General features: G+C 46.4%; 1 protein-coding gene across 2 annotated transcripts in view; it reads right to left on the minus strand.

Annotated features, from left to right (window-relative positions):
• The window catches only part of LOC127038856 (tyrosine-protein phosphatase non-receptor type 11-like), a 57006-nt gene that overhangs the window by 22904 nt on the left and 21015 nt on the right, over nt 1-13087 (minus strand). For both annotated transcript variants that reach the window (XM_050931902.1, XM_050931901.1), the window contains exon 2: nt 7956-8078. In XM_050931902.1, the coding sequence (XP_050787859.1) occupies nt 7956-8078 (123 nt within the window). The remainder of the gene's footprint in view (nt 1-7955; nt 8079-13087) is intronic.

The raw sequence follows: 13087 nt of genomic DNA on the forward strand, positions 1-13087 counted from the left end.
GGGGGCCAGAACCTTTGGTGACCCATGCTATCGAGAAATCCCAGCATTGAAGCACCTCCCTTCTTTACAGGCCCACCCAGACCACAGGTGCCCCTCAGCCACGCTGCATTAGCTCCCACTCAGCCTTATCTGTCTCACAGTTCACCAGGCCCCAAACCAATATCCACTGTCATTTGGACCTGACGTCATCTCCTCCTTCCCACCAGCCAGCATGAGGCAAGGTGGGACGGCTTCACGCAGCAGCCTAACGTGGATGGGCACTTCTCCTGCAATCATCACATGGGGTAATTATGGAATGGGTGCAGATGGTTCAATCAATGCAGGCTCCAATGGGGGCACCAGGAGGATGGCAGAGAATTCTCCCATCCTGCTACCCACCATTCCCAAGATTTCTCTGCAATGGAGAGAAGAGAGCGTCCCAGGCAGAACAAACATAAGGAACCCACCTCCTATTACAAGGCAACAAGAAATGTTCCCCAATAGGAGACCCATTCTGTTATTTGAATTCACTTGGTAGGGTGCTTTAAAAAAAAACCACAGAGAAAGGAGAGACTTCCCAGATTACATGCGTCCCACCTGAGATGCTGTCAGAGATTGCTTAAGTGAATCAGCAGGCAGTACCAGGCACTGTACATGCACTACTGCGCACAGGGGCACATCACGGCCCCAGGATGGTGCACAGATATCAGGGATATCTAGGCCTTCAATGAGCTCATCAGTGGTTTCTCCGGGAGGTTTGTGCTGCATAGATTCCAAACTTTCCATACAGAACAAGTTCCCTGCCTGCTGGTCCCAGAGAAACCCTTCCCCGACTTTGCTGGTCAAGCCAGATTTGGGAAGAACAAAATTCATGATTCAAAGGAGGCATTCCCAGAATGTACCAAGGTATCAGGCAAACGACAGCCCCGAGTCAAACTTGTAAAGCAAGAAATATAAGCAACTCAAGTATTTAGGCCAAATTCTCTGCTAGTGACACTCCACTGAGTTCCTTGCAGTTCTATCCACAAAGAGTTTGGCTCTTTATAAGGCAAAACAGGATTTTTATCGACTTGTCAGGTGAGAAGCCCAGCCCACGAGAAAGATGGTCTTGCAATTAAGGCACCTGACTGACACTCAGAACAGCCGGTTTCTAATCCCAGCTCTGACACAGACTCATTTGTGACCTTTGGCATGTCTCTCGGTTCCCTATCTGTAAAATGAAAATGACACTTTGTCTGGCCTATTTAGACTGTCAACTCTTTGAAGCTAGGACTGTCTTACCAAGCATACATTTATTGTGTTCTCGGATGGGACCTCTAGGTGCTAACGTACTAAGCTGCAATGACAATTGCTTTTTTTACAGATGTTTTCTCAAGATTTCTCAAATTCCTCTTTCAGCTCCTTTTTTCCTCCTCATTCTATCTATACTCTTGCAAACAAACAAGATCTCCTCAGTAACAGTGTTTGATTCGAACCCTGCAGTGTGTATATGCAATTCATATGATAGAATACGAAATTCTGTCTCTTTGGTTACAGATTGAATCATCCAAATACCAGATGGAGTATACTTTCACAGCCTTTTGCAGGGAGGAAGGGGAAACAATCTATACAATCCAGTGTCTAGCTAATAACAACAGGGTCCTACAGAAGCGTTAACAGGGACATCACTGTGGGAGAGAGAAGCACTCTAGCGAGATTTTATTACCCAGAAGCATTTTCTATTGTATGCAGCAAACCTAGATAAGATCTGTTCCCATAAAATGTGACCTATTTACCAAGTTAATAGGGTCTCTATTAGGTGCTTTTAACAGATTTGTGTTACAGCTGTGGCCCAAGGGCAGCTGCATCTCAGGAAACTTTCAAAATACTGTTTCCCCTTGTTTAAAGTTATTTACAAAGAGCTGGCTGATTCTGTAAATGGATCCTTGCTTTTCTCAGAAGTGATTCTAAATATTTGGATGCTTCAAAAGGCCAGAGACATGGCTCTAAGCACCCACCACAGTTCCCACATGAGAACAGAGGAAGCCTATCACAGTCCAGCAGCGCCAGCTCTAGCCATTTCGCCACCCCAAGCACGGCGGCACACTGCGGGGGGCACTCTGCCATTCGCCGGTCCCACGGATCCGGTGGATCTCCCGCAGACGTGGCTGCAGAGGGTCTGCTGGTCCCGCGGCTCCGGTGGACCTCCCGCAGGCGTGCCTGCGGATGCTCCACCGGAGGCACGGGACCAGCGGACCCTCCGCAGGCACGCCTGCGGGAGGTCCACCAGAGCCGCCTGCCGCCCTCCCGGCAACCGGCAGAGCGCCCCCCGCGGCATGCCGCCCCAACACGCGCTTGGCGCGCTGGGGCCTGGAGCCGGCCCTGCAGTCCAGGGTCTCTCCCTGCTTCTCTCAAGTAACCACCATCACATCTCCCCTGGTGTAAGAGGCTAGTTCTGATAGCCAGTATTGAGCTTTGTAAGACTGGGTATCAAAACCCTAATTAGCATCCGGTCCTTCCTTTGAACGGATAAAAAAAAAGAGTTGTGATTAAGTGCGAAGTGAAAACAGGCCTAGCTTTTACGGTATTTTTAGAACATCTTTTAAATCGAGAATGTAATATGCAAATAGCCTCTATGCAAATCAACTCTAAGATGACTGGCTGAGCAACCTCTGATGTCACCATTCCACATCGCCCGCCCTAACATTTTCTATAACTGTCCTTCAAACCAAATTAAGTTTTACAAACCCATGAAAGTTTAACAAAATCTTTCCAAAAGTGCCCCATTGTTCCCTCAAGATCCTGGTCTAGACTGGCTTTGCGTGCAACTGCAATAAAACAGGAAGGATCGGCTTGTTGCAAAGTCCCTGTGAAAAGGCTCCACTTCTCATAACCCACATGCGCCAGTCCCTGAAAGGGTAATTCAGCACCAAGTAACCCACTGAGGTGTGCACAGTCACCTTGTTATCTGTATTCCAGTAGCACCTAGATACACTAGCAGAAATCAGGATCACACTGGGCTAGACACTCTACAGACACAGACTAAGATAATATACACTGGTTTCTTGTCAGTTATCTCCCCCTTAATCTGTGTAATAGAGTCACTGCTGCATTTCTTCAGCTAAAGTTGCAAGACCCTTTCTGCTCTATGCTGAATCAAATATTTATGCATAGCTATTATTAAATGTGTTAGCACTGCTGAAGTGCACAGAGCTTGAGAGACTCCATTAATAAAAGGCTCAGCACTCACAGACCCATGTCAAAAATAAAAACTGCTCAAGAAAACAAATGTCTCCCGATACTGGAATATGAGGGGTTTGTAATATCCCAAGTGTGGCAATGTGTTATACTGACTAGCTGAAAACTATCCTGAGGGAGGGGAGGAAGCAAGGAAGAGAACTGAGAGGTGGAGCCAGGGAAGGTTGTTTTTGAATTTGTCTCCATTCAGATTTTTCACTGGTTTGGAAAGAACTAACCTGACTCACTCAGAAGTTACCTGATTTTCCAAATAAGTACAAAGAAGATGAAGAGGGTGTCACTCCATTTCCAACCCTACACAGTGTAATTGCTGAAGGGATAGAAGCAAATCTTCCTTTCACTCTATGCAGCCTGGATTAAGTGGGAAGAGGCACTCAAGGGATGCAGACAGAGGCTGCTGCATCTTTTGTCGAAGGCTTCTGAGGTTCTGCAAAACAGCTGCCAGCCTCTCGAAAGAGACGTATCTGGAGATCCATGAACATGTGGATCCCTCTGTTTGGGGTCTGGTCAACCAGAGCTACATCGAACCTCTTTCCTGGGCGCACATCCCCCCTCTCACAAAGGAAGCTGCCTTTTCACACATTCTTGGAGAAGCTGAAGGTAGAAGGCTAGGCTGCTTTCTGAAAAGGTACTTTCTGCTCCTGACTTTTCAGACCCATTGGGTTCTTTGAAGAACATGCTGGGCAACATGATAGATTATCTGAGTTGCAACCAAATGCTACTCATTCTGTACACTGATCTATGCTTTATAGTTCCAATTCATGAAAGCACATATTTACATGGCATCAGTTTCAATGGGACATGAGCACGTGCAGAACTGCTTTCCTGACTCATGAAATGTGTCCAAGAGGAGATGCCTACCCCTGATGTAGGGTAACCTATGGCACGGGTGCCAAAGGTGGCGCATGAGCTGATTTTCAGTGGCACTCACACTGCCCAGGTCCTGGCCACCAGTCTGGGGGCTCTGCATTTTAAACAAAGCTTCTTAAACATTTTAAAAGCCTTATTTACTTTACATACAACAATATAGTTTAGTTATATATTATAGACTTATAGAAAGAGATCTTCTAAAAACTTTAATGTAATACTGGCATGCGAAGCCTTAAATTAGAGTGAATAAATGAAGACTCAGCACACCACTTGTGAAAGGTTGCTGACCCCTGCCCTACATCATGCACACAGCCTCATGTGTGTGACAAAGCCAGCATTTGAAGGCAGTCACCAGAAATGAGAAGGGAGCTAAGGTGGGAAGATTTTAGATGACAGTACGTTGTCAAAGGTAAGAATCAGGGAGAAAGATTTTTTTCCATCGCTTAAGCATCTGACGCTTCAAAATATGACACCTGGGTTGCAAAAATCAAATTCACAAACTTAAATGTTTCCAGGAAAGTGCCTCTAAGTGTCACAGCCTTTGCTGATTTCATACTTTGTGTGCGAGGTTGGTTCAGAATTTCCACTGAATCAAAATGTGTTAGTGGGTTGTGGCCACACAATTGATAAATATTAAGACTTCAAGGTAAACTTTGTGTTCTGTGCTTGACACACACCTCGCTGGCCGTGGGCGAGGGACATTTGACTTGGGTTGAGCTACCCACAGGTTTTTCTTTAGTCAATATTTGTCCTGTAGTAACATCTAGAGACCATCCAGCTCAAGACTCCATTGGGCTACAAATAGTAACCAACCATCCCAGTTCCCAAAGAGTAGTGGGAAAGCATCTGCACCCTTAGCACATACAATAACTGCCCCCCAAATGTAAAATCATCATGGATCAGACTAAATGGCAACACAAATATCACCTTCTTCTAGAAAAATGTTTCAGGAACTCGCCTGAAATCCCAAATCACCCACTTCTCCCTCTGCTGCCCCCTCTTCCCCACACACCTGCAAGAACAAGGAACAGACTTCCTTACACAAGAGATCTGGGAAGCTTTGGTTAGCAGCGGCTATTTTGGAGGAGGTCACTGGCATTTTAACGATTCCACCACAGTGTGCCCCAGGAGCAGAACAGAAGGGGTTGCAGATTTAAGAGCAGTTTGCATTATCATCAGTTGTGTTGCCCAGGGTAGTGCTGAAGGGCCAGCTAAGAACGGTGCCTCAGCGAGGCACTGGAATGGCAGGCATGTGTGGGCAGAGTGCAGGCAGATGCTGCTTCTCACACACTATACCTGACTCTACCGAGATGCTGTCAGTGGCTCACTTTGAAAACAGACAAAAAACACTGACTCACAAAAAACTAAATTAAAAGAAAAAAGGCATTAGCATCACACAGAGCCAAACCCAGTCTTATGCTTCTCTCCCAGTGACCAGCTTGTTCAAGGCAGCTTTGCGTGACTAACTATTTTCCATTCTAATTAGAAACACTTCCTGTCTCTTATTAAACGCAACAGCTTCTGATTGCAAAGATTACCTGCAACATAAGCAATTAAAGTCTAATGCTGAAACTCTCTAGCCTGCTGAAAAGTTAGCCACATTCCTTCCCATGGCCCCCTGCATTACTGCTCTATGGTCAGAGAAGTCAGGAGCTCTGCCCACCTTGTGAACCGATCAATTGTTGCTTGCTTTAGAGAGTAACAAAGGCAAAACCTTCTCTCACTATGGCCAAGAAACTAGTTGCCCTTTGTAGATCAGCATGAATGGGGATATTTTAGGTTCCAGCATCAGAGAGAGGAATCGTGGAGGTGGAGGGGCGGAACACAGGGAGGAGGAGCGACATTTTATTTTTGGGCGACAGCAAAAGTGAAAACTCTCACTTGAAATATTCAAAAAACACACTATTAAAACCTGCAAGTGGCTACCAAAGGCCAGGGCACTGGGGGAGGGGATACAGTCCCTCCAATTAACGAGTTATGCTCACTTCCTGTAACACTGCAATACCCTGCCAGATCAGGAGAAAATAAAAATAAAACTAACCAACATATTGCTGCATGAGGGTACTTTAAACTAAGTATATGGTAATGACTTGTAAAGCTAAGTTAATAACCTTTGGAAAAAAATCACAAATGACTAAAATTACCTCAGAAGAGGCTTGCATGGGGCCAGGGACCCTGTTTTATTATCGGCAAGGCTTCAGGTAGGTATGGCACGGGGGGGTTAAAGCTACCCCTGGAACACACCAACGTCCCCTTTTAGCCTCACGGACCCAGGGGGTCAACTTTATTCTTTGAATTATCGGATAGATAACAAGGCAGAAAATATCACAATGCCACTTTGTAAATCCACAGTATGCCCACACCTTGAATACTGTGTGCAGTTCTGCTCACCTCGCAGAGAAGGGCAACAAAAATGATTAGGGTATGGAACAGCTTCCATATGCGCAGAGATTAAAAACACAGCTATTCAGCTTGGAAAAGAGATGACTAAAGGGGGATATTATAGACATCTATAAGATCATGCATGGCGTGAAGAAGAGGTTTATTCACCTCTTCACATAACACAAGGAACAGGGGGTCACCGCATGATTATTAATGGACAGCAGTTTTCAAACAAAAGGAAGTACTTCACAGAATGCAGTCAACCTGTGCAATGTTGTGAATGTCAACACTATAACTGGATTAAAAAAAGAATTAGATAAGTTCATGCAGGATAGGTCCATCAATGGCTATTAGCCAAGATGGTAAGAGATGGAATCCCATGCTCTCAGGTGTCCCTAGATTTTGACTGCCAGATGCTGGGACTGGACAACAGAGGATGATCACTTGATCAGGATGGCTGAGTGGTTTGAACATTGGATTGCTAAACCCAGCGTTACGAGTTCAATCCTTGAGGGGGCCATGTAGGGATCTGGGGCAAGAATCTGTCTGGAGATTGGTCCTGCTTTGAGCAGGGGGTTGGACTAGATGACCTCTAAGGTCTCTTCCAACTCTGATATTCTATGATTGCCCTCTTCTGGTCATTCCCTTTGAAGCATCTGGCATTGGCCACTGTCAGAAGACAGGAAATTGGGCTAGCTGGACCTCTGGTCTGACCCAGTGGGACCATTCTTATGTTCATCTTCATTTTAAACTTTCATATCAGTGGAGTCTCACCAGGCACAAATGGAACATGACCCACTGTTTCCTGGAAGGCCACATTCCAAAGCCAAATCACCGTAATCACAAGATTCATTTCTATAACGGTTTGGGCATTGACAATGAGACACACTGACCCAGTTTTCAAAGGGAAAGCCCTATTTTTAATGGAAGTTGCCTTGAGATCTTGTCCATGCAGAGCAGACAGGACCTGGGTTTTCACAGGTCTCATTCAAAAGGTCTGCACAACATGAATGGTACTCAAGTTTAATCTGGAACAATGAAGGGATCATTCAGTTGTGCCAGGATTTAATGCTGTGTTGCTCGGGTGCTGAGGGATTCAAAGCTGACATTCAGAGGACTAGCTTGTCTCTTGCACTTAAAGCTCTCAATTATCAGCATTCGCACCTAAACACAGAACCCTGCCAGTGTTTTATTATGCACGCTCAATAGGAATCAACAAGTTGGCCCAGTGTGCACACAACCCCCTACGAGCCAAAGCTTGTGGAAGTCAGTGGAAAGACTCCCATTGACTTGAACAAGATTGGGATCAGGCCCATCTAGGGGTACCTGTATGCAGCAGGCAGCTGCCCCTCCCCCTCCCTCATTTGCATAAGTATTCATCAGGGATTTGCCCACTTAATCAAGTGTCTGCAAGAGTGCATGCCTGAAAATTTAGGCCAACGTCTATAGCTGCCCTAGTGCAACACCCCCTACCCCCATTTTCATACCTGACTGAGAGAGTGAAATCTCCTGGATTGCTTTTACTAGGCCGGGCCAGAAAACTCCCATGGACACCTCTCGTCAGGAGCAACTTCTCTGCTTCTATTCCATTGATGTTGGGGTGAAACCACCTATAACGAAAATGTGGGGTGTGAAAAGAAACATACATTAGGTACCATCCAGTCAGTCATCAACATCTCCTCCACCGTGTTCATACTGGCTTCTGTTCACTGACTAGGCCAGGTGGGAGAACTTGGGACCCACTTGAAAGCGATGGATCTCTTGCTCTTTCCATCCCACCCGGTTACAATTCTCAAAGATACAAGCTTGCCCCACACTGTCCTATGGACCAAGAACCATCCTTTGCAGATGTTTGCATTTCAGCGGTTCTGCCCCAACCCTTCTCCCTCCGATTAGTTTGGGTGGGATCTCAGAATAGCAGTTCCCATCCCTCTCTCCTCCCTATCAGCGGAGACACAGAAGACTGGAAATATACGAGCTAGCTGGGGGAAGGGGAGGAGGGAGGAAGGGTGCAGTGTTGCTATTTGGAAGTTAGAAAGAAAGACCTGAAAAAACCCATCTCTACCATCACTAACCAGCGGGAAGCTGAAGGAAATGAACCCAAGTGCTTAGAAGAGGACAGCAGGGTTCTGAAAATTTGGGGGGTGGAGGGGAGCAATCACATACACATGCTCTATACAGGAGGTGGGCAAACTATGGCCAGTGGAACCATCCTGCCTGGCCCTTGCACTCCCAGCCGGGGACGCTAGCCCCTGGCTGTTCCCCCTCCATTGCAGCCTCAGCTCGCCGTGTCACCTGCGCTCTGGGTGGTAGGGCTGTGAGCTCCTGCCGGGCAGCACGGCTCTGAGAGCCACCAGCCTGCCCCAGTGCTCTAGACTGCGCGGTGGCATGGTTAGCTCCAGCCAGGCGATACAGCAGCCAGTCCTGGTGCTCTGAGCAACATGGTAAAGGGGCGGGTGTGGGCAGAAAAGGGGCAGGGAGTCCCAGGGGGAAGTCAGGGGACTATGGGGGGGTTGGATAGGTGTGGGAGTCCCAAGGGGGCCTGTCAGGGGCAGAGGTGTGGATAGGGGTCAGGGCAGTCAGGGGGGCTGGATAGGGCGTAGGGTCCTGGGGGGCCAGTTAGGTGTGTGGGGGGGGGGTCCCAGGGACAAGGAGGGTTGGGTGGGTTGGTGATTCTGAGGGGGGGCAGTCAGGGGGTAGGAAGTGAGAGGGGGTTGGGGGCCAGGCTGTTTGGGGAGGCACAGCCACAGGCAAAAAAGTTCACCCACCCTGCTCTATTCACTTACAGACCGAATAACAGCAAGTGAAAAATTAAGCCACACCTCCTATGCCACTGCCCCAGCAACAACAGGAGTTTTTCTTTAGCATAAGGTGGTGTAAAAGGTCGGAGAAATAACAGTTCTAGGTTGAGTCCTAACTCATGGGGGCCCTATGAAAGCAGTTAAGAAGCAGGCCAAAGTCGGTTGCCGTAAGTCAGTTTGGCCCAACGTATGACAGGCCCGTTTGTGGTATTCATTTAAGGGTTTGTGTGGGTGTCTTAAGACGGAAAAAAAAAAAGCGAAAAAAGCCAAACCAAAATAGCACAAAAACACCAAAGCTCTAATACTACCTCGTAGCCATGGATGCTAAGCAAGAAGCCAAAGATCAGACCTTCAGAGTTTTCTACTCTGATTCTGCTGCCAAAGTGGTAGCGGTCAGAGAGAGGGTCAGGCCCTCCCCATCTGGGTCTGCTGCCAGATCAGGGAAGGAGGAGAGGGGGCTCACCTGTGATGCACTAAGACTGCACAGAGCCCTCATGAAAGGGAGGATTTTTAAAGGGAAAAAAGCTAGTGGTAACTAGGCCATTGAGTAGGGTTTGCCCCCATTCATCCGTTTTGAGGGAGCTGTCCCAGATGAAATGGCTCGGAGGTCCCAGTTGTTTGCACCCCAGATTCAGCAACCCTATCCATGAGCTTAGTCTAGGCCCTGGCCAGTGAGGCGCTGTGTTTAAACAGCATTAACCACATGGTGGGTGGACACAAGTCATGTTTAGACCTGGATTGGCCACAAGTTTTGTTAGAGCTGCAGCGTGGCCAGAGCCCCGGAGAGAACCCAATTTTCCAGGTGACAATAATACACCTGTACCTAGAGAGTATCAGACTAACTCAAGAGGCACAATTCTCATTACAAGTGCTGCAAGGGACTCAACAGGCCAAGGAGACAGAGCTACCCTTACACCATGAGGTGGTTCCTCCAGGAGAGGGTTGAGACACATTGGCAGGGCATTATGGGGGAAGCTTGTCCTGCCATCGCCTGTGTTAGGGAGACACCGAGGGCCTAATTTTAACACCCCTTCTAAAGTGTGTGAGTGACCCATTGGCCAGCATGGGTCCCGCTATGCACAACCCACAGAGGATACGGGTCTGTTAAAGCAGCAACTCGGGAGTCTTGACTTTTAGCTCAAGCTATAGCGACTCAATTTCAGCTCTGGAGTTCCCTGGTTCAACCCCGGGAGTCTTAGCCAAGATGGCAGTCATCCCACGAGCACTGCTTTTAAAAAATTTTTAAAAAGCACGGAGACTATCAAAAACTAGCCGAGTCCTCAGCATCAAATTATAAAGAAAGCAGAGAACACAGCAGGACAAGGGACGCTGCTTTGAGTGCCATTCAGCAGTGCCAATGGTGTTAGTGTATGTAGATCACAGGGAGTACCAATGAAGAAAGGTTGGTAAAAAGGAGACTTATGCATAGCGGACAAGGTTTCATCATCAGTTAGATTATTTTAATTTCATCTCAGGTTCAGAGTGTCAAGTCATCTACTGACCTCAATTCTCACGGTTTCAATCAGTACCAAAATCCCTTGACAGAACTACAAGACCCTGGTGCTTTCCCCAGCCCAGCACAAGTTAAAGCCTTATCTACACTAGGGCAAAGATTTTTCCAGAAGTGACCATTTTGGGGTGCTCAGTTCGACACTCCTTAAATAGGGCTTGATTTTCTGAACGCACTGAAGATGTGTTCTGAAAAATGAGGCCCCTTTAAAAGCATCTCAAGTTGCACATATAAAAACTGAAGCACCCAAAATCATTAGTCACTTTTTAATATTTTGACCTAGCATATTCATACGTATTAGTTAAAAGGTCTTAGCTAGAAAGCTCTAATACACCTTTAAGCAGGTGAGCTGCTATAATACTCCTTGCATTCATCTTAAATGACAGCTAACTGCACAGTAATGTGAAGTGGTGTCCCTCAAGGGTTTGCGGTCACAGTAGACAACAAGAGCAAATACAGAGTTATGAACTGACCAGTCAATCATACACCTCATTTGGAACCAGAAGTACACAATCAGGCAGCAGAGACAAATGAAAGCAAATACAGCACAGTACTGTGTTAAACGTAAACTAGTAAAAGTAATTAAAAAGAAAAAAAAGGATTTGACAAGTAAGGAAACTGTTTCGTTTACATTAAGATGGTTGAAAGCAGCATTTTTCTTGTGTATAGTAAGGGTTCACACTGTATTAAGTCAATGTTCAGTTGCAAACGTTTGAAAGAACCATAATGTTTTGTTCAGAGTTACGGACAACCTCCATTCCCGAGGTGCTCATAACTCTGATCTTCTACACACTGCACTCAAACTCCCCTTCCAGTGACAATGGACAATCTTGGAAGAGACCTCACTTGGGTGGAGAGATTTGCACTACTACTCTAAACAAAGTGACTCCAAAATGCAAGACCTCATTCTCAAATCAACCCTTTAAAGGGAAATTGGGGTCTTCACAAGAAGAGCAAATCTGGGGACATTTAATAAGTTAGTTTATATGTAGGGTGCTAAGCCAGCTAAACCTCACAACCCTCCTGTCTGGCAGGAAATTATCTCCATTTCACGGATGGGGAAAGTGAAGGACAGAAATGTCTTGCCCGTTTGTGTGTGCGCGCAAGAGACTCATACACATGTGTCCACACAGAGAAAATTAAAATAAATGTAATGTTTGTTCGACAATTAGGGCTGTTTCCCCCATGACTAAAATGCTCTTTTCCAAAAGAGGGGATGGGGGAGAGTTGCATTGTAACTGGTTCAAACACACATGTTGAAAACAGGGAGTGGAGGCCAGAATCTGAACCGTTTTAGAACCTCTCACTTCCAAGACCGCAAGTAGCAACTCTCCTTTCATCATACTGCCATGTGCAGAAGCCAAATACTTAGCATTCTATAAAGCTGCTACAGCCAGAAACACAAATGGCTCTAATGGAGTTTAATGGAGCTCAGAAACAAGGCAAAGTTGCGAAATGTCATGGAGAGTGTTTTAGCTGAGTGCCTAATGACAAAGATGGGCTGTGAGCGTTGGGCATGATTGTTGTTCTCTCTAGCTAAATGCCTCACAGGTAACTCTGGGCTACATGACTTTATATGCATATAAACAATCCCTACCAGGGCAGACACGCACGAACCTCATGTGGTCTGAAAAAAGAACAGAAGAACTTGTGGCACCTTAGAGACTAATACATTTATTAGAGCATAAGCTTTCATGGGCTACAGCCCACTTCTTTGGATGCATAGAATGGAACATATAGAGAGATGATGTATATACACATACAGAGAGCATGAAGAGGTGGGAGTTGTCTTATCAGCTCTGAGAGGCCAACTAAGTAATTTTTTTTTTTTTTTTTATTTCTCCAGTGGCACCTTAAAGACTAAACAGATTTATTTGGGCATAAGCTTTCTGCAGAAGTGAGGTTTTTTTAACCCACGAAAGCTTATGCCCAAAGAAATCTGTTAGTCTTTAAGGTGCCACCGGACTCCTTGTTGTTTTTGTGGCTACAGACTAACATGGCTACCCCCTGATACTTGACACCTACAAAGGTCTCTGTAACCCACGATTAATAATTTAAATGCTTGCAGATTTTTGGCTACAGCCATATTTTTGATGTCACAAACCAGGGCAGCTGTATTAAGGTGGTCACTCCTGGCAGGAGGAACAGAGATGCTGGGGGACCCTGTTGAGTTAAGGGTGGGAAGGGGTCTCACTATTATGGGGGAATGGCAGGATGGTGGCTCAGGGGCAGAGATGCCCAGTATCCTCCAGTTTTCCAGTCTCTTCCTCAACGCTGTATCTCCTTAGCTGCCCTGGGCCCATTGCAA

This window comes from Gopherus flavomarginatus, chromosome 21 (assembly GCF_025201925.1).
Source record: "Gopherus flavomarginatus isolate rGopFla2 chromosome 21, rGopFla2.mat.asm, whole genome shotgun sequence".
In the NCBI taxonomy this organism is placed as follows: domain Eukaryota; kingdom Metazoa; phylum Chordata; order Testudines; family Testudinidae; genus Gopherus; species Gopherus flavomarginatus.